The sequence below is a fragment of the Octopus bimaculoides genome, chromosome Z, assembly GCF_046866305.1.
Source record: "Octopus bimaculoides isolate indiv1 chromosome Z, ASM4686630v1, whole genome shotgun sequence".
In the NCBI taxonomy this organism is placed as follows: Eukaryota; Metazoa; Mollusca; class Cephalopoda; order Octopoda; family Octopodidae; genus Octopus; species Octopus bimaculoides.
In genome coordinates, this window is record NC_142944.1 from 47,898,474 (window position 1) to 47,923,848 (window position 25,375).

General features: G+C 36.7%; 1 protein-coding gene across 2 annotated transcripts in view; it reads right to left on the reverse strand.

Annotated features, from left to right (window-relative positions):
* LOC106875952 (protein NipSnap) overlaps nucleotides 1-19,715 on the reverse strand; it is a 52,320-nt gene extending 32,605 nt beyond the window's left edge. For both annotated transcript variants that reach the window (XM_014924288.3, XM_014924287.3), the window contains exons 1-4: nucleotides 19,429-19,715; nucleotides 5,853-6,007; nucleotides 3,342-3,387; nucleotides 341-432 (exon numbers count right to left, since the gene is read on the reverse strand). In XM_014924288.3, coding sequence (XP_014779774.1) covers nucleotides 341-432; nucleotides 3,342-3,387; nucleotides 5,853-6,007; nucleotides 19,429-19,526 — 391 coding nt within the window. In that variant the 5' untranslated portion in view covers nucleotides 19,527-19,715. The remainder of the gene's footprint in view (nucleotides 1-340; nucleotides 433-3,341; nucleotides 3,388-5,852; nucleotides 6,008-19,428) is intronic.
* Nucleotides 19,716-25,375: the final 5,660 nt, after the last annotated feature.

The following is a 25,375-nucleotide window of genomic DNA, read 5'->3' on the forward strand; positions in this document are numbered from 1 at the left end:
CCCAACTACATGGTTTCAGGTTCAATCCCACTGCATAGCACCCTGGGGCAAGTGTCTTCTACTATAGGCTTGAACTGACCAAAGTCTTGTGAGTATATTTGATAAATAGAAACTCAATAAAGTCTATCATGTGTGTATGTGTGTGTGTGTGTATACATTTTATAGAGAGCTACACCATGTTCCACACAGCCATACATGTGCTTATTCATAAGAACTAATTCCAAAACAAACAGAACTAGTTCACAAACACAAACATGCACATCTCCATTATCTTTGCAACAATTAAAAGACACTTATACACCTTTTCCTTCAGATTAAAAAAAAAAAAGGATTAACTTACTAGCTTCATCTTGGTCACCAACTTCAACCGTGAAACTTCCTACCAACTGTGCACCCCAGCGTTTCTCATGTACCAACTTTTGAAACTCATTGCTGCAAAATACCATTTAGAAAGAAGATGAAGTAAGATAGCTGAAAAGGGAAGGAAAAAATATGTTTCATTAATATTGCTAATTAAAAAGCAATGTTTTTTTCTTTCTCTTTCTTTTATCTTTATCAATATCTAGCTTTCTTCTGGAATTCACAGCAAAACAGACATGAAGAACATTGCATAGTATTTATGTTAAAACTTGTTATACTATGCTTGCAAACCCCAAAATTTACCATCATTAAGCTAGGAAATTCACCATATGATTTCACTCCATTTCATTTTTATAACACACACACACATTTTGTATCTAAGCAGCGAAGTGTGTGGAAAGTTATGACAAAATTATTTAAAATTACAAAATGTTTCAATTATATATTTAAATCAACATGATCAAACCAGTAAAATAATATACATATATATAATCTTAGGATTATTGTTATTATTACTGTACACGATATTAAATAAGTGATACATAAACCAGTCGTATCAGGCCCAAATATTCTACTTGTTTTATGCTAAAACTGGCCAGATCAGGCCTCTCACACCTACCCGATACTGTGTTACGTGGTTAATGTTAGGAAGAGCATCCAGCTGTAGAATCATGCCAAAGTAGACATAGAACCTGGGGGAGCTCTCTGGTTCGTCTACTCTTGTCAAACCACCTAACCCATGCCAGCATAGAAAACAGGACATATAACGATAACTATATAATTTATTGCAATAATATATGACTAAATGAAAATTTAGTCTTTTTCCATAGATTACAGACAGTGTTTTAAAAGCCTTTGGTTTGATGCTTTCCTCACCTCTTAAAAGCATTTATTTCCAAACCAAACTGATGACAACTTAATTCTAGCATTTCAACTGGCAATATCCGGCCAAAATATTCCACCTAATTTATGTTCAAACTAACCATTCTAAACATAAACAACCACTTTATTGAAATCTCAAAGCTATGCATGATTAATTTTAAATAATCTGAATAAATATGCATTACATTTGACAGAGTAATCTGTATGCTAAAAGTTTAAACAAGTATTATCTATATTCAATTAATTGATTGCATTGCTTCTATAGCTAAATTCTACAAAGATCTGCTACTCCATCAGCCATTTATTCATTCTAAAGACTGTATTGTTAAAACTTTCACTTCATAACTTTGAGATAACAGGTTTGAGGCCTTTATGCAGAGCCTTGGTCAAGTCTTTTATTATGGTCTATAGTTGACCAATGTCTTGGGAGTGGAACTTTCTCAGCCATACAAACCATGCCAGCGCTTATTGGGTGACTTGTAATGTTAAATATAAAGTTGCATGTTAAAACAGTAACAGTATTTTAAAGGTACATGTGGTGCAGAAATTCGAACAACATTAACGCAACAAAACAAGGAGTCCAGGTAAATTTTACAGGTACTGTCTGCCCCACAACCTGTAGCATATAATTTTTGTTTTCTTGCCTTTAACCCTCCAACGCGGAGTATAGGCCACTTATAATTGAATTCTATGTCGCATAATTTCTCGCTTCTGTACTTATACTCTGCCATGAATGTCTCCCTTTCTCTAGTTCCTTTTGTGTTGATCTACGCCACAAGTTCTTAGGCCTACCTCTCTTTCTATATCCATCCGGATTCCACTGTAAAGCACTTTTCACTACATTTGGTGTGTCCTTTCTAATTGTGTTACCAATCCACTTCCACTTTTTCTTAAATATTTGCTCCCTAATCGAAACTTGATTTGTTCTTTGCCATAGCTCCATATTGCTTATATGTTCGGGCCATCTAATTTTAAGTATACTACGCAAGCATCTGTTGATGAATGATTGTATTTGCTTATTTGACTTAACTGTTGTTCGCCATGTCTTAGCCCCATACAATAACGAAGAGATAAATGTAATGAAGTAGTATTCCTACAAACTAGGACAAAGTGACGTTTTCCTCTTCAGACGAGATTATCTTGGGCTAAAAAGAAAACCTCTATATGGTCATTCCAATCTGTTATAAGCAATAGCCAAATTTCCCTTAAATAAAACAGTGCCATCTTAAGGAAAAAGCAAGACTTACTGCATCATATTGATACACAGTATAAAAATTAAATGTGGTGAGTCTTCATATTGGCATGCCTTGGAACATAGGTCTGTTTCATCAGAATTGACCTGGGGCTGAACATCAACAGGTTATTTAGATCACTGAAGCAGTTCAAATGAAAGAGACTAGTATACCAAAATATATTTGGTAGAAGTATATATCAAATGCTATGTTTCGTTTGTAAGTACTCTGCTACGCTTTATGAACAGGCACAGGAGTGGCTGTGTGATAAGTAGCTTGCTTACCAACCACATGGTTCTGGGTTCAGTCCCACTGCATGGCACCTTGGGCAAGTGTCTTCTACTATAGCCTCGGGCTGACCAAAGCCTTGTGAGTGGATTTGGTAGACGGAAACTGAAAGAAGCCCGTCGTATATATATATATATATATGTGTGTGTGTGTGTGTGTGTGTGTCCCCAACATCGTTTGACAACCCATGCTGGTATGTTTACATCCCCGCAACTTAGCGGTTCGGCAAAAGAGACCGATAGAATAAGTACTAGGCTTCCAAAGAATAAGTCCTGGGGTCGATTTGCTCGACTAAAGGTGGTGCTCCAGCATGGCCACAATCAAAAGACTGAAACAAGAGTAAAAGAGTAAACTAGAGAAAAACCTGAAGTATATGGTATTGACTGGCAAAAATCTTGTTTGCTCTTGTTTGGTACGGTAGAAATCATGAAGAAACATGTTCCTCAGTAGATTAACAAGAGTTCAAAGATCAAGCGACAGTGAATTTAGAGCTAAGCAATGCAAAGATGTGGTGATGGTGATGGAAGTGGTGGTAGTGCTTGAGAGAGAATGGTCTAGAAAAGTCAGATGATTACTTACTATTGGGCGAGATATTCCTCCATACATTCTGGTTTGACGCAGTGAACTGGAAATACAGTAAACAAAGAAATGAAAGAGGAAAACTCTTGCACACACACATGCGTATGTATGTGTGTGTGTGAAATGGATCTTGAAGCATATAATAAGCTTTTACTATCCAAAAGAATTTCTCAACCCAAGATTTACATGCTGTTATTTATAACTTTATCTGCTTCAAGTTTCACTGTTAAAAACAATTTATTTTATGTCTCTCAAAATTTCTAAATTCTTATGGCATAAACAATATACATATATCATCATCCTCCTCCTCACCATCATTTAACACCTATGTTCTGGTTTGACAGGATCCGATGGGCCCAAGGACTGCAATATCAGCTTTGGAATGGTTTCTATAGCTGGATGCCATTCCTAACACCAACCACTTTACAGAGTGCAATTGGGTGCTTTTTTTGTACTACCATATATTTTATATATTTGCTCAGGCTACTAAATTCAAAATGATATGGTCAATATTATTTTAACCAACATGAAGTCTTCCCATTCCTGTTACTTCATCCAAACTTACTGAAGTTCTTTCTCATCACTGACCATCTTTGCCTAAGGATCGCCTCTGGAAGTAGTCTCAGCCAACATACACAATGAATTTACTTTAAGCATAGACAAACTCACAAATGCAACCTTGTGATAACATTGTGTGTGTATGTGTGTGTGAGTTGCTGAGACCCCCTTCGGTCATGACTAACCCTGGGATTGCACCTAGAAAGTTGCCCTCCAAGGCACAAGTCTGGGCAAGGTTGTTTATGGAAGACTAACAGTCGCTCATGCGCACCAGCTTCCCCTCTCCATGCCACTGATGTTACCCAAGGGAAAGGCAAAGGCTGATACAGTTTGGCACCAGTGACGTCACAACTCATTTCTACAGTTGAATAAACTGGAGCAATGTGAAATAAAGTGTCTTGCTCAAGAACACAACACGCAGCCTGGTCCAAGATTCGAACTCACAACCTCATGATCGTAAGCTCGACACTCTAACCACTGAGCCATGCGCCTTTACGTGCGTGAGTAAAGTGAAGAAATAGCACGTATAGAAATTCTATGGTGGAAGGGGTAGACCCAAGAAGATATGAGATGAAGCAGTGAGAAGGGATCTTCAGACATTGGGCCTCACAAAGGGGATGACAGAAGACTGGGTCGTTTGCTGTGATTGAGAAGACATGTCAAGCTAAGTAAAATCAGGGTTGTCCTTGCATACAGGCGTGTCCCCTACATCCCTCTTTGGCTGAGCAATCCTAATCTTGCAGGCTCATAGGTGCTAGTGCCAAGTAAAAACTGTGCTGGCGCTGCATAAAAGCACCCAGTACACTCTGTAGAATGGTTGGTGTCAGGAAGGGCATCCAGCTGTAGAAACCCTGGCCAAACAGACACAAAGCCCTGGCAACTCTTTCACTATCCAGCTCCAGTCAAACTATCCAACCCATGCCAGCATGGAATACTGACATTAAATGATGACAATGATGATGATGATGATGAATAATGCATTTAGACTTCAGTTTATAAAAGCTTTGCCATGGAATATAAACAGAAATAAATATATCATGTTATTATCTTCACAAACAAAAAAAAAAATATTATCCTGACATACTTTATGGCTTTTTGGCTACTTGCCAAAGTATAAGTAACTTCACTCCATCCTTCTGTCAAAAATAAGTAATCCTGTAATGGACTGGTGTCCTATCCAGGGGAAATATATGCACCACGGAAATGGGAGAAAGTAGATATATGAGTCTATATGAATTGGGAAGAATCTTTAATCAATATTTTAGCATCAACTATACTTCATCACCATCAGCAATGAGGGAGCATCTGTGAAGTCACTTGATCTGCTTCAAAAAAAATCTCTCTCAAATTAAACTCTACTGTCCTAAAAAAAACCAAAAAAAACCTTTGGATAATGTAGTGCTAGAAATCCTTAATAATATGAGGTAGTCATGGCTGGAATACATTTATACATAAGTTAACTCCTTAAGTGACAACCAACAACAAGAACAAGAGGAATGTTCAACATGGTTATTCATCCTGCCAGAAATAGCAGCCAAATTCTCTTCAGGTTACATTCTACTGTCATGAGAACGAATACATCAGATAATGTGGTCTTGAGTACATTGCAACAGGGGGCAAAAAATGGAATGGTCATGGCTGGATTGACTTTCATTGAGTCTGTTCTATCACAGCTGAGCATGGGTTAAACAACACCACTCCTAACTAACAAGGGATCCTTTACACAGTGACATGAACCTGTCAGAAATAGCAGTCAAATATCCCTCAAAATCATAACCAATGGGGGGAAAGCCTTTACAGTCACTTGAATCTGCTAGGGATATCAGCCAAATCTCCTTAAAATCCTATTTTGTTCAGTGGCTGTTACAAGTCAAAGACGTGTTTAAAAGACAGTACCCCACACATGGGTTTTAGCAGAATTTGACTAAATAGAAAATATACACAGTAACATACCTTGTAACTCATTGACTGTCTCCTTCGATGAAAGCTGGCTTGAATGAGATTCACTGGTTGTCGGCAAGGTGCGAACCCTTAGAAGGTTTTTTAACCAGCCGCGGCTTTCTTCAGCTTCTGCGGGTTGACTTCCTTGGGCTGAGACACCATAAGCCCTGTAGAGTACACGAGAGACAAGACCATATAAATACATTGTGGATAAGCTGTGTGAACAACGTGTTACTATTGAATAAGGCATGCAGAAAAAAGATGATTAACCTAGACATACAATAAATAATCTATAGTCAACTTATGTGCAAAACTCAGTGGAATTGTGATGGGGGAGGGAAGCTGGATATTTAAAGAGCCGGGTAATATATGGAGTCAAAACAGCAACCCTATGATATAAACAAATAATGTGATGACATGTGATATGAATGAAGAGTGTGTCGAGTGGAAAGGTATGGTATTACTCTTTTACTTGTTTCAGTCATTTGACTGCGGCCATGCTGGAGCACCGCCTTTAGTTGAGCAAATCGACTCCAGGACTTATTCTTTGTAAGCCTAGTACCTATTCTATCGGTCTCTTTTGCCGAACAGCTAAGTTACGGGGGCGTAAACACACCAGCATCGGTTGTCAAGCGATGTTGGGGGGACTAACACAGACACACAAACACATACACACACATATATATATATATATATATATATATATATATACATATATGCAACGGGCTTCTTTCAGTTTCCGTCTACCAAATCCACTCACAAGGCTTTGGTCGGCCCAAGGCTATAGTAGAAGACACTTGCCCAAGGTGCCACGCAGTGGGACTGAACCTGGAACCATGTGGTTGGTAAGCAAGCTACTTGTTCAATATTACACACACATACACACACACAAACACACAAATATATAATTAACACTTTAGCATTCAGATTTCTTGTCAAATGCAATGCTTATTTATTTACATTGTTTTGAATTAATGATACATTATCTTGGAGCTTCAAGATTTCAGTGGTGTATTTGTATATTTTTAAAATGACATTCTAGAGCAGGTGTGAAAGGCCAGATCTGGTCTGTTTGAACATAAAACAGGTAGAATATTTGGGCTGGATATGGCCGGATTAAATGCTAAAGGGTTAACTGGCAGAGACTACATAAGTAACTCAAGCGTCGAGAGCTTCATGCATTGACACTTATATATATATATATATATATATTCATATTATAGTGGACAGACACTGCAGAGTGCCTACTGTTGTCAAGAAAGACATAGGTAGGAGTGCTCCGAGGTCAAATATTGATGCTAGGTCTGATACACAAAATAATTAATACAAGCTTGAGATAAGTGTTGATATGGAGTGGCTGTGTGGTAAGTAGCTTGCTTACCAACCACATGGTTCCGGGTTCATTCCCACTGCGTGGCACCTTGGGCAAGTGTCTTCTACTATAGCCTCGGGCCAACCAAAGCCTTGTGAGTGGATTTGGTAGAGGGAAACTGAAAGAAGCCCGTCGTATATATGTATATGTATATATATATATGCATGTGTGTGTATATGTTTGTGTGTTTGTATTTGTCCCCCCGAACATCGCTTGACAACCAATGCTGGTGTGTTTACGTCCCCGTAACTTAGCGGTTCAGCAAAAGAGACAAGTATTAGGCTTACAAAGAATAAGTCCTGGAGTCGATTTGCTCAACTAAAGGCGGTGCTCCAGCATGGCCGCAGTCAAATGACTGAAACAAGTAAAAGAGTAATACCATACCTTTCCACTCGACACACTCTTCATTCATATCACATGTCATCACATTATTTGTTTATATCATAGGGTTGCTGTTTTGACTCCATATATTACCCGGCTCTTTAAATATCCAGCTTCCCTCCCCCATCACAATTCCACTGAGTTTTGCACATAAGTTGACTATAGATTATTTATTGTATGTCGTTGAGGCTCAATAGATATATTTTTGGATCTCTGAATTCCGATTCCTGCATCGACTCCATATTTTCCCCCTAATATATCATAAAAGATTGAAAAATTATCAAGTTTGTTTTCGAGTACAGTTCTAGTTTTATCTATTTGCTCTTTACAATACACTATGTCATGACTTTTACTTTGGATATTAAATAAGATGTCAGTAAAAGAAAAAATGTCACTGAATACTTCTAACAAAAATAAGAAATCACTGGTTTGACAGACCAGTGAAGATAGAAGCTGTATCTAGATGACTTTACATTTTTTTGTCATATTTACTGATTAAATATATGAATTCTTTGGTCACCCACCGTTTATAATTAATTGTTTTCCATCGAAGTCTCTTTTCGAAAAACTATTTTTCAAAATATCGTTTATAACACACATTTCACTCATTTGGAAAAAAGAAACACACGTGTAAGCATCTGCATATATTGTAAGTAAATTAAAAAAAAAAAAAAAACGGAAAAATTACATTAGTCAAATTAAATATTTTTGTTTTCAGAACACTCCAAAAATATAATAGTGCAAACAGATGTTTTGGATAAAAGATTCAAACTTACCGCCAGGCTGTTCCAAGAATTATGGCTAATTATAGCAGTTCTTGAGAACTGCTCTAGTTCCGGTCAGAACCAGCTAACAAAGAGATAGAGAGGTGGGGGCCATGCTATTATCAGAAAGCATTACTTCCTATGATAAATTTGTGGAATCACTGACAGAGAGAGGAAGGGGTACAAAATATATATGCTATGGTCTTAGCATATCTTTTGACAGGTCACTAAGAGAGAGAAAGAGATGTGTGAGAGAGAGAGTGTGAGAGAGAGAGAGTGTGAGAGAGAAAGAGAGTGTGAGAGAGAGAGTGTGAGAGAGAGAGAGAGAGTGAGAGAGAGAGAGTGTGAGAGGGAGAGAGTGTGAGAGAGAGAGAGTGTGAGAGAGAGAGAGGGGGGCAGGAAGGAAGGACAAACTAACATAGACAGGGAGTTAGGAGTGTCTATATGCTGGATTCTCATTGCATACCCTTCTCAAAGCTTTTACTAGTCACTGAGAGAGGGGAAGGGGAGATTGGTCCTAGCATATCTTTTGACAGGTCACTAAGAGAGAGAGAGAGAGAGGAGAAGGAAGGAAGGACAAGCTAACATAGATAGGGAGTTAGGGAGTGTCTATATGCTGGATTCTCAAAGCTTTTACTAGTCACTGAGAGAGGGGAAGGGGAGACAGAATATTTCGAAAACTGGACGGATTATTTTTTGCAAGAAAGTAACTATTTTATCTAATTTTCCGATTATATAACAAGACATGCGGCGCATAGCTTGCATGTCTGAGACTGCACGCCACTGATATATATATATATATATATATATATATATATATATATATATATATATATATATATATAAATTCAAGTCACAGTATGTGGATTCAACTCATCCAGTGGTACTCATAAAAAAAAGATCCTTAATGTATCATTCTACAAAACATACAGAATATATAATGTGATACAAGAGAAAAACCATAAGGATTGTATAAAGTCTTAAATAACAAGATAAAATATAGTATAATAAAACTTATTTAAACTTTGGAAATTCTTATACCATAACAATTGTTTCACAGCTTAAAACTTGCAAAGATAAACTTTACAATGAAAGTAAACAAAGTTTGTTCTTTTTTAAAAGCGTTGAGATGTATTGTAAGATACAGAAATAAATTTATTTCTCAAACGTGTGATAATGCTATAAATAGCGTGATCAGGATAAATTATCCATATATTGCAGAAAAATACGTTACTGGCCAGCCATATTTCATTATTTTATAAGTAAATTACTTACACGTCTGCATTAATACAAACAATCTTTAAATTAATACAGATATTAAGCTAGCTCATTGGGTTAGAAGAAATCCATGTTACCCAATAATTCCTCAACATAACTTTTCAGGAGGCACAAATGCCCTTACATGGAACTGGCAAAAGAGATTTTTACGTGGCATGTAACTCTTCTAGGCCAATTCTATTCATGAGGGAATGTGGCCTTAACACTTCAGCAGTGGAGGACAAGATGCCAGGTATCTTGGTCCTTTGTTATCTCGTCTGAAAGGTTCAGCATTCTGAGGTATCTTTCAGCACTTCATCCCATATATATATATATATATATTTTAGCAGTAAATTAAACTCCCTGCCTTTGATTTACTACTAAAGTAATGTATGTCTGCAACATTGCCATGGATTCTATTCCTAGTCATTCCTGCCCAATGACTTAATCCTATGGTCACTAACAACATGCTGTGTTAGAGCCAACAGGAAACAGGGTTTATTTAATGAGATAGTCCTTATAACATTACCTGATGAGACACTTCTGCACCAAATGATGCACCACAACCAGTTGTACAGTCTCCCACCCACAAGGGATGGGATGTGTCGAAATGATCATTGTGAGCAATAAAGTTTCTTGCATATATTCCATTTTCTGTCTCCATCATTTGTTATATACCCAACAAACACTGACGAATTCTTGAGTAGATCCAGTGACAATTGTGTAAATACTATGGATGATATCAGACAGCCATAGACAGTGAAAGCACTTTATCAGCTAACTACTAGGAACATACCCAACAATTAACGAATTACTTACATTTATAAAAATATATATATGTACTTTTATATATATATAATATTGGCTATCAGATATGGTAGTATATTTTATTTACCAAACACATGTTTGAAAATCGCAAACATCCATAGAGTGTTTATAATGACAAATAAAAGGAAGATTGACTAAATGATTTGACTACTTCAATTTACAATTATAGCATTTTAGTTTAATGCAATCAATCTTGCAACGTTAGGTAATAATTCATGCACCTATTGATCACTTTCCATGTGTTATTCAGAGTAACTTTAGTACCACATGTTGGATAAGATCCTTTAAATCTGCATACAAATATGATCATATTATTTTGTATGCACTTCTGAATAACTTTATCAACCATCTATAATACATTAAAAATCAGTTTGACTCTTGCTTGCGACGTTACTCAGTCAAACTGGTGCATAATGGGAAAATACTATGAATTAAGTTTACCCTGAAATGTTAATACGAACGGAATGAAACAAGTTTTGCATAAATTGGTAAAGTGGTCTTCGAGAGATTAGAGATTTTCAGGGTAAAAATACCCAAAATGGTGCATAATGGGAAAATGTTCTAAAAATAATATTCATCCTGAAAAGGAAGAAACTCTTATCCTTCTATTAGACAATGAGCTGACAACGAAAAAATACGATTTTTTTTTTTTTTTACAGTAAATGTTTCTATTTTCACTTTTGTTAACCCTTTCGTTACTATATTTCTGACCAAAATACACCCCTCATGAGTTTCAATTAAATTCTAAAATAATCATGAATTTAGACTAGTCTCATTAAACACCTGTAACTTTTTTATTTATCAACATATTAATGTGATATTTGGAACATAATTAAAGAAAGGGTTCTTAATCAATTCTATTGCATAATTTTTGTCTCAAAGTTCTCCACGTACTGGGGGGGGGGGGGTACTGCTAGTGTCTCTCACATGTAAATATTGGTTCAGCTTCACAAATCGTACTCGTTCATAATACTGGAAATATATTCATCGCCAAAAGATTCCTGATCGCTCCAGTAATTTGTTATTCTGGGTAACTGTCTAATATCCATAATAATATTTATGGCAAAAAATGCCCGTATTTCATCTACAGTTGCACGAAACCGCAAGCTATCTTTTTTTTTCCGGTTTGTTTACATTCTTCGTAACGGTTTGTTTCCGCAGTAATCATTTCAAACAAGCATGAAAAAGAAGTCTAATTGTTTCGCTTCCTGAGAAAGACTATGGGTAGACCCTGTTTCCTCAGAAAAATTGTTAATAAAAACGTTTTTTAAAATTTTTACTCCATTCTGGTGTTAAATCATCCTCGCTGTCACCGTCGCCGCTTTCAGAATCGCCGATTTCAGTTTCGGATACAGAAATATCCGATTCATTATCGTTCACCACGTGCTTTTTTAGCTCATTCATTCTTTTCTTCGATATCTCCATATCTTCTGTTGAAAAACCTTCAAATTCGGAATCAATGCTTGATAGCATGAAACTCCTCTCCATCTTCAAAGTTGAAAAAAATCAGCGCCGCAAAAAATGTGGAAAAAAATCTTCCAAAATTCACTGAGTTCAAATATCACGCCAAACAATGTCGGAGACAATAACTCAACTGTTTGCAAAGTGAAATCAGGTGTTTTAACGAATGTATTAACGAGATTTGGGTTCAAATATACATTTAAATAACAACGGGTACGCTCGGCCGGCTACGGCCGGGTTAGTAACGAAAGGGTTAAACACAATATTTTAATCATTTAGAAATATTTGTATGTGAATGTGATTTCAAAAACGTAAGTTGTTTGTACAGTATTTATATTTTAGCTTTCTTTAAACAGATAATATTTTAATGTTTTTTCAATTATTTTCAAGTGAATACCATTACAAAATTTTTTTTGACATATTTAAAAAATATTTTCAAGGGAAAATGACTTTAAAAATATGGCAAATACTTCATAAAAGACAAGTTTGTAACATCAGTGTGAAATAGCATTTTTCCATAGGTTTTTTTCTGAGTGCAATCAACATATGTGGCTGCTATTTCTAGCATGCCTTACTACCATGTAACAGCTATTTGCAATAAAGGACCAGAAATATCTGTTACATGATAGCAGGGCATGCAAGAAATAGCAACCAAATATTTCCTTTTCTGGGGAAAGGAGCTGTTTACATGTGATTTCGATGCCACATTCGTTGAAAGCATGCAAAATAACCTGGAAAAGGGAAAAAAACCCCAACAAAATAAAACTCCGTTGCTGGGAAACTCAGAATTGCCCGGTGACTCAACAGGTCATGGGTAGTCTAGTATAGTATTAAAGTTGCCCTAAAGAGCACATGGAAAGTAATCAAATAGTAGCATGAATTGTTACATAATGTTGCAAGATTGATTGCATTGAACTAAAATGAAATAATTGTAAACTTAAGTAGTAAAATGATTTGCTCACTCCATTTTTTCTTAGTTGTCATTTTATTTATATATATATATACACATACATACACGTGTGTGTGTATGCATGTACACACATATATACATATGTACACACATATATACATATATATTTATATTCTGTCTGACTTAACAAAGCTACCAAGGGTTTCATGTGTTAAGCGATAAAATAATATCCACAATTCTTCAAGCAGTCCACTTACAAATGTTGGTAATCATCTTCATTTGATGAGAATACCAAAATGGAGACAATTACTAGTGCTTTTAAGTGAGCTGCTTGAAGAATTGTAGGTATCTTATTCAACTATTGATAGTTTTGTTAATCCAAAAATAAAGAATATTTAACCACCAAATGTGGTGAACACTCACAGTCATTGTTTGATACCACTATATATATATATATATTTGTACATATATGTCTCTTGGACATGCCATCATGTACATAAATGTGTGTGTGTGTGTGTGTGTGTGTGTGTGTGTGTGTGTGTGTGTAGATATACATATATATATATCAGTGGAGCGCTAAGAGTACAATCCGAGCGTGATCGTTGCCAGTGCTGCTGGACTGGCTCCTGTGCAGGTGGCACGTAAAATACACCATTTTGAGTGTGGCCATTGCCAGTACTGTCTGACTGGCTCCTGTGCCAGTGGCACGTAAAAGCACTCACTACACTCTCGGAGTGGTTAGCGTTAGGAAGGGCATCCAGCTGTAGAAACTTTGCCAAATCAGATTGGAGCCTGGTTCTCAAAATTACCATCTCTCTCTCCCCCTCAGAAATCATGTCTCACTCCCATACAGCATTGCAGCTCTCACACAACTCTTATAGATGCTTCCTTTCATCTTAATGAGAACCGTTTCCCATATAAAAATGCTCCACATTCCCTGGACTTCACCCAGTCAAGTCTCGCACTTGCTGTCACAGCTGCTTTACATCCAACCTATCTCCCAAATAACAAAACCCTCTCACCGTTTCCACCAGCCCTCCAGCTCTTTTCTCACATCTTCTACAAACAAACTCCTTCATTTTTGTACATCTACCATGAATCCATTTCTCACATCTCATACACACCACATTTGCCATTACCCTTCTCCCACATACACCACATGGATCCACCTTACTCACTAACACTTCTCCTTCCACGTCACTCACCATCACCTTTGTCTTCCCAAAGTTTACCTTTAAACCCTTGCTTTCAAACGCCTCCTTCCATTTCCAAAACTTCTCCCTCAATCCTTCCATTGTCTCACTCATCAGAACAAGGTTATCCGCATACAGTATCTCCATTATCAATCCCTCTCTGTCACCACATCAACCAGTGTATCACTCAGACAATTAAATGTTATACATCGCTGGTTACAATGTGCTTCCAAATCTTTCTTGATTGCACCATTCTCTTCAATCTTCCCCCAAAAAATTAGTGCTGGCTATAATTTCTATAGAAAATCTGTGGGGATGACCTTAACACTTGATTTAAATGCACTGCTTACACAGCAGTACACCGTATTGACTTTTGAAAATGTTTAATATACTTTGTAGCGTATTTTGGTTGTATAACGAAATACTATCTACTTACAAGTCATTAATATTTACATACCAGCTTTCAGGAATGTGTGTTTAATATGTAAATTGGCATACCCAGTAATGTCATTTTGCTATATGTAATGGCTATTTAAGCAATGAGTTCATGGGTAATTAATGGGTTTGATGGGTGTCAATAAAGGAACAAAAACTCCTGAAATATGGCATATGCATCCCTTACCCATTTTTTTTTCATCTTCAATCTCATTGTTTGTTTACATCTGACATCTCGGATATGAAATGTCATAACAAAATCAGTGCCAGCTAAAATTTTTGTCGAAATTCTGTAGAGATAACCTTAACATCTACCTAAATTGTCTTCTCATCGTTATGGAGACATTCTCTTGGACACCACTCAGCAACAGCACAGGTCCACCCATTGTCAGTGAACCTTGCAATATATCCTATTCAGCAATAATTGTGCTTCTGTTATTTTGCAATCACATCAATCACTCTGCTCCTTTTCAAATTGACTATGTTCTCATAATTACATTCCAAGTATGGATCTTCCGTTGGCTTTTTGTGTCATAGCCAACTGATGTTTTTCCCCCAGTTCGTAGTGGCCTACATCTCACATGCATATCATTGCACAGGTAGGACAGTGCTACCGAAGAGTCTGGCATGTATGGTCTTGTTCTGCTTTTCTTTGAGAACATCCGTTATTGAAGTAAACACTCTTCATCCTGCCTTATTCTCCTTGAGATTTAAGCATCCTTCTTTTAGGGTGTGCCCTTAGCAGATGTACTCCTTTACCCCTTCAATTTCATTGCTTCCCACCTCTATTCAACCTTTTGCTATGTTTTCAGACAACGTGTATTTTGTTTTCATGCAATTCATTTGAAGTTCTACAGGTGAGCTATTGGTGTCCAGGTCTATCAGCAGAGTCTGAAGCTGACCTATGGTTTCAGCAATGAATTCAGTGTCTTCTGTGAATTGGAGGTGAGTTAGTAGGTCAACATTGATGTTCACACCATCTGTTCAGTCAATGTATCGAATGACCATTACTAGACATGCAGCGAAGCACTTTGGAGAGATGGTATCTCCTTAATTGCACAAGTACTCAATACCATAGTAGAGATCAATAATATATTTTATTTTGGTTGCCAGTTTTTTGCTACTCTGAGTTTTACTTCTTCTTACTTGCTTTTTCCCTTTTCATGTTTCTCTTTGTTTCTTCTTTTACCTCTTTTATCTTGGCTTCCCTTCTTTCCACCACCATGCCCTATGACAAGAAACATATATATGTATATATATATATAGATGTGCAAATCTCATCAATCTTCAGTCATAACTTGCCTGAAGGCCCTGTGCACTGACTCAACCAATATATATATATATATATATATATATATATATATATACGGCTTAGGTCAGCCCAGGGCTTTTGCAGAAGACACTTCCCAAGGTGCCACATAATGAGACTGAACCCAAAACAATGTGATTGGGAAGCAAACTTCTCAACCACACAGTCAGTGAGTGTGTGTATGTGAGAGCATTTGTAGAAAAGAAAACAAAACATGAGAGATTGTTTACAATATATTTAATTACACAATCTTATGCAGGTTTCAATAAAGTGGTGGATGGAAACCAAATACATAATACAAAATTACAAATTGTGCAGTCATCACCAACTAACAAATTGTCAGGTACATGTAATTGTTAAATGTGATACTGTTGAAGTGAATAGGTGACAGTAGCAAGCATCATGGAGATGGCTTGTGACCTAGTGATTGCTGGGCAAAATGCTTAGTGGTATTTCGTCTGTCGTTTCATTCTGAGTTCAAATTCCGCCGAGGTCAACTTTGCCTTTCATCCTTTCGGGGTCGATTTTATAAGAACCAGTTACACACTGGGGTCAACGTAATCAACTTAAGCCCTTTGTCTGTCCTTGTTTGTCACCCTCTATGTTTAGCCCCTTGTGGGCAATAAAGAAATATATACATACACATAGAAAGGTGTGTATGTATACCTATATATATATAATTATAATAATATTAGGGACAAAATACAAAATTACAAGTAAAAACTCAATTAAAATCAATTTATAAAAAATTAAAATTAAATTGAGCTTTATAGATAAAATATATATAAAATATATAGTTTTAGGGAAAATAACCAAGTTTCAAGAACTCATATATATATATCACAATTGACCACGCTTTTACCTATGTTCACCAACCACTGCATCCCCGTCTCTGCTCATCTCCCACTCTTCTTCAGCACTTTTGTCAACGTACCCACTCATTCTGACCAATTCTCTGTCTCCTCATATATTCCCCTTCCTGTAACTTGAGGGTACACCCTGACATGCCTTCACCTTCCACCTTTATCTTCTGTTTTCAAGGGTAGCCATGTATCTTCACTAAAGCAAGGCAGCTGTTCCCATCTCTCTATCATACTTTAACCTCCTATCACCTGGCATAAAGCACCTCCCTCAATATTACACCTTGTCTTGCAAGTTACTTGGCAACCTCACTGGTGCTGGTGCCAAGTAGGAAGCACTCAGCACATTCTGTAAAGTGGCTAGCATTAGGAAGGATCCCAACCATAGAAACCTTGCTCAAGCATACATCAGAACTTGGCGCAATCCTTTGGCTTGCCAGCTCCATCAAACCATTTAATCCATGCTGGCATGGAAAATAGATGTTAAATGATGATTATGTATGTATGTATAATTGTATTTACGTCTATACACACAATTAGGTCTCCCTCACACACACACCTCCAGTCTCTCCTGCTGAAACCATTCCCTCCTCTTGTCCTCCTACTACTTTCCCCTCCATCCCTACTATGGCACCATGTCATCATCATTGTCGTTTAACGTCCACTTTCCATGCTAGCATGGGTTGGACAATTTGACTGAGGACTGGTGAAACCAGATGGCTACACCAGGCTCCAATCTGATTTGGCAGTTTCTACAGCTGGATGCCCTTCCTAACGCCAACCACTCGGAGAGTGTAGTGGGTGCTTTTACATGTCACCTGCATGAGGGCTAGTCAGGCAGTACTGGCAACGGCCACGCTCAAAATGATGTATTTTACGTGCCACCTGCACAAGAGCAAGTTCAGCGGCACTGGCAACGATCTCGCTCGAATGTCTTTACATATAGCTGATGCAATTATATGAGAGCAGATATGCACAAATTTCATCCCTTTTTTAATGCTATCAGTTATTTCTCTCCTTGGAACTCCTTCATTTTCATACCCATCCTTTATTTTCAACATGTTCCTTCTGGGTTTATTTACCACAGATCATCCTTTTGTACCAATAGTTATCTCTTCCTTTCCCCTGAGCTATATCTCATGATTGCCACACCTCATTTTAAACACGCCAACCATCTATCACTCTCTTGAGGGCTTACTTCTCCCTCCATAATTCCTGATCCTGTTTGTATTCTCATAAACTCACCTTTCTGCATTTTGAGGACACCTTTTCGCTCTTCATCAACACCATCTTTATCTCTCTTTTCAGTTAATTCCATCCACCCTTATACAATGCAAGGACGCCACGTATTTTCTCTACGTAAAACACCTGTTCCCACCATTCTATCATACTTTAGCTTCTCAACACCTAGAACAATACAGTACACTCTGTAAAAAATGTCTTGCGTTCGGACGGGCATCCAGTCGTAGAACCCGTACCAAAGTAAACATTGGAGTTTGACAAGGACACCTGCCTCTTCAAACCCGCTCGAATTGTCCAACCTATGTCAGCATGGAAGGCGGACATTAAACGATCACACACACATACACACGCAATTAATCGGTACAAGTTGTGACTCAAGAGCCGACAGCTTCGAGTATTGGCACTTATCAAACTTTCGCACCTTAAGTCACTAATCACTGCCTATTAAAATCATTTATACTGATGTTTTGAATTCTATTTCTCTGTTTGCATCACTAGTATGTATGTGTGTGTGTGTGTACATATATATATATATATACTTACAGAGAGAGAGAGAAATATATGTTTATACTCTTTTACACGTTTCGGCCATTTCACTGTGGCCATGCTGGAACACCATATTAAAGGGTTTTAGTCGAAGAAATCGAGCCCAGGACGCATTCCTTGTAACCCTAATATCTTTTTTCTGTCGGTCCTTTTTGCCGAACCGCTAGTTTACGAGGACATAAAACATAGTGACATAGGTTGTCAAGCGACAGCGTAGGAGATAAACACAAAGACACACACAAATAAATGTGTGTGTGTATATATATGTATGTGAAAATATATGCATATATATGTGTGTGTGTGTGTGTGTGTGTGTATGTATATACGTATATATATGTAGGTGTATATGTATGTATATATATGTATATATATGTCTGTATATATATATATATATGTATATATGTGTGTATATATATATATATATATATATATATATATATATATATATGTATATATGTGTGTGTATATATATATATATATATATATATATGTATATATGTGTGTGTATATATGTGTGTGTGTGTGTGTGTGTGTGTGTGTGTGTGTGTGTGTGTGTGTGTGTGTGTAAATTTATGTATATATGTATGCATAATCCTGCTATGTTTTCTCATTATACTTAGTCCATATTACAGCAGAAACATTCTAAATCAATACAAATATCGTTTCCACCCGAAGGAAAATATAATTTTTACACAGAACCTGGTAGTTAATAATAAATCGGGGCAGAAATGAGAAGAAATGAAAGTTCATAACTTTTATACGTTGAAAACTTCAAATAGAATAAAAAAATATACATGGAAATATACATCTGATGAAACATTATAAAATAAAGTATACATAAAAATTGATCAAGGATAATAAAACAAGTAAATAAGATTAAAAAATCGCTCCGAAAGTACGGAGCTGACGCGAAATGTTTGGGTGGATGTTATGAAAAGGAGGAATGGGTCTAACGAAATGGAAGGTTGTTTTAGGAAGCAATTAAACATGTATAATTGGAAAATGTTTTTGTTTTAAACATATTTCTTACCTGGCTGCTATATTTTTATGTGGCTTAAACGTTTCTCTTAGGCTCAGTGTGGCAACTGGAGAACGTAGAACGGCCGAGAGCCGCGTGGTAAGATACATGGCGCCCAATGTAATGGGAATAGATTGATGTGAGAGACAACGACTACAGGGAAGTCAATGGCTGAAGGTGATATGGTGTGTAATAGAGGTTAAAGAGGGAGAGAGTGAGTGATTACAGAGAATATAGGAGAGAGAGGGAGTGATCACATCGAATATAGGAGAGAGAGGGAGTGATTACATAGAATAAACGAGAGAGGGAGTGGTTACATTGAATATACATGAGAGGGGGTGGAGAAGGAAGTGGTGCTACTTAAGATAAGGGGTGTTGGAAAGAGGGTTCGTAATAACAGAGAGAGAGACATAACATGTTTGTGAAGGGGAGGAAAATAGTAAATAACATTGACATTATAGATATAAACAAGTGCGATGGCCTGATACACTTAAGTGAAGAAATATCGACAGCTTTTTCTATTTTACTTAAACATTTATAAACAGGAATTTAACTAAGAGAAATATAGAACATGAGACCGTACATAGATATAAAACTTCATATATTTTCATCTGCATGAAAAAAGAAAAGGGTTGTGTTATTGATCCGTGCCTTTTCCAAGGACATCCACAACACAGGTGAATTGAAAGGGTTACATGCAGCGATCGAGCATCAGTTGGAAATACGTTTTCCTAGGATTTAATGTCTGCTTTAGAATAGGGATTTACAAACTGAATGCTATTAAATATTCATGTCCTTTGACTTTGGCAAAAAGGACGATTTTAGGGTGTGGGGCAAAGGAGAAATTACAAGCGCGTGTTTTGTTTCAAGGACATTAAGAGTGACGTGTGTGTTGAAACGATGAAAGATATGTATGTATGTTTGGTTAAGGCACACGATAAATGAACACAGATTACTGGGATTTTACATTTTAATAAAAACATAACAGAGAAGTTTCTAAATAGTCCACTCCATATGTTAGAAATAGTAAACAAATCTTCAAATGACACAACTTTGGAAAGGTACATTTTATATATTGCAGTCGTCAAATAACAAAACAAAACAAAAACAAGATAGGACAAGTTACAGCTAGAATATTTGTTGATGATAGGTTGATTCGATCAGACGTGACCTGTGGTTAAACAACAACAGCGGCAATAACATCAAAATAAAACCGATGTTTAATAAGTTCACAGATGAATAGGAAAGAAGCGTACGGTAAATTTACCACTTAAATTAACAACTCGATTAAATTAACAATATTTAACTGGCATTTATTTATTTTATCGCTCTTGGAAAGAAAAAAATGCGACCTTGGAAGGATTTGAACTCACGATGTTACTAATTTTGATTAACCTTACTGACTAGGCTCTAAAATGAATAATGAACTAAAAAGTTTCTGATCGAAAAGGTTTAAAAAATCGTGGAAGTCAGTTTTTATTTTAAACATATTTATGTCTTAATAATTGTAAACAATAAGAGAAAGCGAAGAGAGATAACATGTTGAAATATGTGGTTGTATGTGTGTGTTAGTATATGATTATGTCGCTGCAAACAGAGCCAAGAAATTCACTTCGCAATCATGTGGTCCTTCGTTCGACACTACATACTGAATGGGATATAGGGCGAATGTCTTGATTTTAAAGTTACTTAAGTGTTATGGGCTGAAATTAAGTAGATAGAAACTGCGTGAAAGCACCTCCGGACGAACTATACCGACAATTTAAAGATCCAACCTTCTCACATATTGTTACGCTGATTCTACGTGGGAATTACGTTCAATATACTTGTGTGTGGAATACTCAACCAGTGGCATCATAAATTAATGACTAGATTGCCAAATGCTCACTGTAGAGGATAATACTGGATTCGATTCTTCTCATGCTTTCTCTAAAGACGTTAGGCTTCACTAAATTTAAAATGCCCTACATTTAAAATGCCCTACACACTCCGTATGTTATGATAGCGCGGAAAGGCAAACGAAGGTTTTGGGGGGAGATTTGCCGTTATTTCTGACCGGTAAAGCGACTACATAGACGTTTGTTTCTCAATAATGGCATTGACAGATATCGATAGAGCATCAGACATGATGCCTCACCGTATTAAGTTATGTGTATTCACGTCTTGTGTTCAAATTCCCTCGAAGTCAACTTAACATACACACACACATCTATCTATCTATCTATCTATCTATCTATCTATCTATCTATCCTGTCTGACTTTCTACCATTGTGCTTGCTTATTAATTCTGGAAATAAGAAAGTAAAGTATATGCACAATATATTACATGGATATATATGTGTGTGTTAATAAATTAATATATACATATATCATCATCAACATCATTTAACGTCCTCTTTCCATACTGGCATGGGTTCGACAGTTTGACAGAAGCTGGTTGGGCAGAAGCCTGCGCCATGCTTCTGTGTCTATTTTGGCGTGGTTTTTACTGCCGGATACCCTTCCAAACGCCAACCACATTACAGTGTGGACTGGGTGTTATATATATATATATATATATATATATATATATATATATATATATTTATGTGTATTTCTTCTGTCTTAATGAATAAAAATTCTTCTGATAGAATAAATGGTTTAATAGAAACCAATGTAGCAAAGAACACAAAATAACTGTGGTTTAGTTCCTGTTTTTAAGGCAGGAACTCCTTGAAATTTTGGGTATTTGAGTATATTTAAGAATTTAAGGATTGGAGAAAACGCATGTTATAATTGCATACTTTGTTCCTACATATGTTTCAAAGGATTACAACCTGTGTGATCCATAGGGATCTTTGATATTAAAATTGTAACCTTCTCATCAGGGAAAGCATGGGAATCATCTTAAACGTAAGACATTAATACCGATTATGAAAACAATAGATGGATAAGGTTATGACTTAATTCATTTGAAAAAAACCGTTAGAGAATTGGACGCTGCCGGATAGTGGGTTGGACAACACATACCTATAAATGTGTGAGAGCGTACATGCATACATAAATACATATACACAAACATACACATATATACATGCATACTGATACACACACACACATATACATATATATATGCATATACACATACATACACATGTGCACTTGTATATACATATGTATATACAATTCTCTAACGGTTTTTTTCAAATGAATTAAGTCATAACCTTATCCATCTATTGTTTTCATAATCGGTCATAATGTCTTACGTTTAAGATGATTCCCATGCTTTCCCTGATGAGAAGGTTACAATTTTAATATCAAAGATCCCTATGGATCACACAGGTTGTAATCCTTTGAAACATATGTAGGAATAAAGTATGCAATTATAACATGCGTTTTCTCCAATCCTTAAATTCTTATATATATATATATATATATATATATATTACATTCTTTTATTTTCTTTTACTTGTTTCAGCTATTTGACTACGGTCATGCTGGAGCACCGCCTTTAGTCGAACAAATCGACCCCAAGACTTATTTTTTGTAAGCCTAGTACTTGTGCTGGAAGCTCCAATATGAACATTTCAGAGTATTTGGGTGTCAATCTGAGGACATGTACCGAAAATGATAAAAATCAAACATCCAGTCAACATCATGGTGTTTGGAGTGATCACTAGTGATGGCGACATTATGCCTCCATTCATCTTCCTACATGGCCTCAGACTCACCACGAAGGCCTACATCAAGTTCCTGGAGGAGGTAGTTCTGTCCTGGGTGAAGAGGGTGACTGCTGGAATAACCTATGTCTGACAATAGGACTCTGTACCATACCACACAAGCAGGAGAACCCAGTCATGGCTGTCGGATAATTTCTACGACCACATCACCTCCTAACATCTGGCCACCTAATTCCCCAGACAATTATGTGAAAATTGTATTTGAGTACTATTGCACTATTCTTTCCATCTTGTTTTGCACTTATGTGCTCACCTGCGTGTGCGTGCATATATATATATATATATATATACAAATGTATGTATATATGGAAGACAGAAACAAGGGGGAGCATGTGGCTTAGTGGTTAGAGTGTTGGACTCATGATTGTATCGTTGTCCTGGACCAGGCAGCACATTATGCTTTTGAGCAAAACATTTCATTTCACATTGTTCCAGTCCACACAGCTGACAAAAATGAGTAAACCTGTCATGGACTGGCATCCTGTCCAAGAAGTAGATATATATATCATCATCATCATCGTTTAACGTCCGCTTTCCATGCTAGCATGGGTTGGACGATTTGATTGAGAACTGGCAAACCAGATGGCTGCACCAGGCTCCAATCTGATTTGGCAGAATTTCTACAGCTGGATGCCCTTCCTAACACCAACCAATCGGAGAGTGTAGTGGGTGCTTTTACGTTCCACCGGCACGAGGGCCAGTCAAGCGGTACTGGCAACGGCCATGCTCAAAATAGTGTATTTTGCACACACTAGCAGGTGAGCACATAAGTGCAAAAACTGAATGCTATTAAATATTCATGTCCTTTGACTTTGGCAAAAAGGATGATTTTAGGGTGTGGGGCAAAGGAGAAGTTACAAACGCATGTCTTGTTTTAAGGACATTAAGAGTGACGTGTATGTTGAAAGGATAAGGTTAGTTTTGGCGTGATTTTTACAGCTGGATGCCCTTCTAAATGCCAACCATATTACAGTGAGAACTGGATGCTTTTAATGTGGCATTCTCCATCCTCTAGGATGTAAATGTATTTATGTCAATTTTGCCCTGAAGAGATTTTTATCCTCTAAATTCATAATGCGATTTAATTGTAAAATATGAATGAAAGTAGGAATTGAAACATGAGCAGGTGACATGAAAATGACTATTATGTAAATAAATTGGGTTTTTTTCTGTGTTCACACTCTCCATTTTCTTTATATTATGTTATTAAAATTCTGTTCTCCTATATCGGATAGATGAAAACATCTATCGTGACAACTGGAACTTTATAAGTTTTAAGTACTGATGTTGAAGAAAAACCATCAATAAACACCAATACTAACACAAATTAACAAATTCCAGGAAACTAAATTCCAGGAAACTAAACTGGTGAATGCTTTCATGAAATGCATCCCTGTTGAAAGAACAACCTCTTTCCATTTGAAACCTATATGTACATACTTACATACATATATATGGTGGCACATGAGATGTACCATTTTGAGCGTGGCCGTTGCCAGTACCGCCTGACTGGCTCCCGTAGGATTTTCAAGCGAGATTGTTGCCAGTGCCCCTGGACTGGCTTGTGCGGGTGGCACATAAAAGACACCATTTCGAGCGTGGCCGTTTTTGTGCGGGTGACACGTAAAAGCACCCACTACACTCTCTGAGTGGTTGGCGTTAGGAAGGGCATCCAGCTGTAGAAACTCTGCCAAATTAGATTGGAGCCTGGTGTTGCCATCCGGTTTCACCAGTCCTCAGTCAAATCGTCCAACCCATGCTAGCATGGAAAGCGGACGTTAAACGATGATGATGATATATATATATACACATACATATATATATATATACATACAGCAAGAAGAAAATGGAGGGGATCCAGAGGTGGTGTGCTTCAACTGTTAGACATTATAATGTCTATTTATTTATTTTAAACAATTATGAGAACATATATATAAGAGTAAAGATTGTGTTTTACATATCTAAAGTACCAGTAATTTCTAGAATAGAAAAAGAACTGGTACTTTATATATGTAAAACACAACCTTTACACTTGTATGTATATTCTCATAATTGTTTAAAATAAATAAATGGACATAATATAATATCTAACAGTTAATGCATACTATCTCTGGATTCCATCTATTTTCTTGCCATATAAATTAACGGTAAAACCACTTTTTACCCTTGCCCATTTATTATGCTCAGCAGTGTAATTGCCACGCAATAACTAACACTTGTGTATTAATTAGGTATTCTAC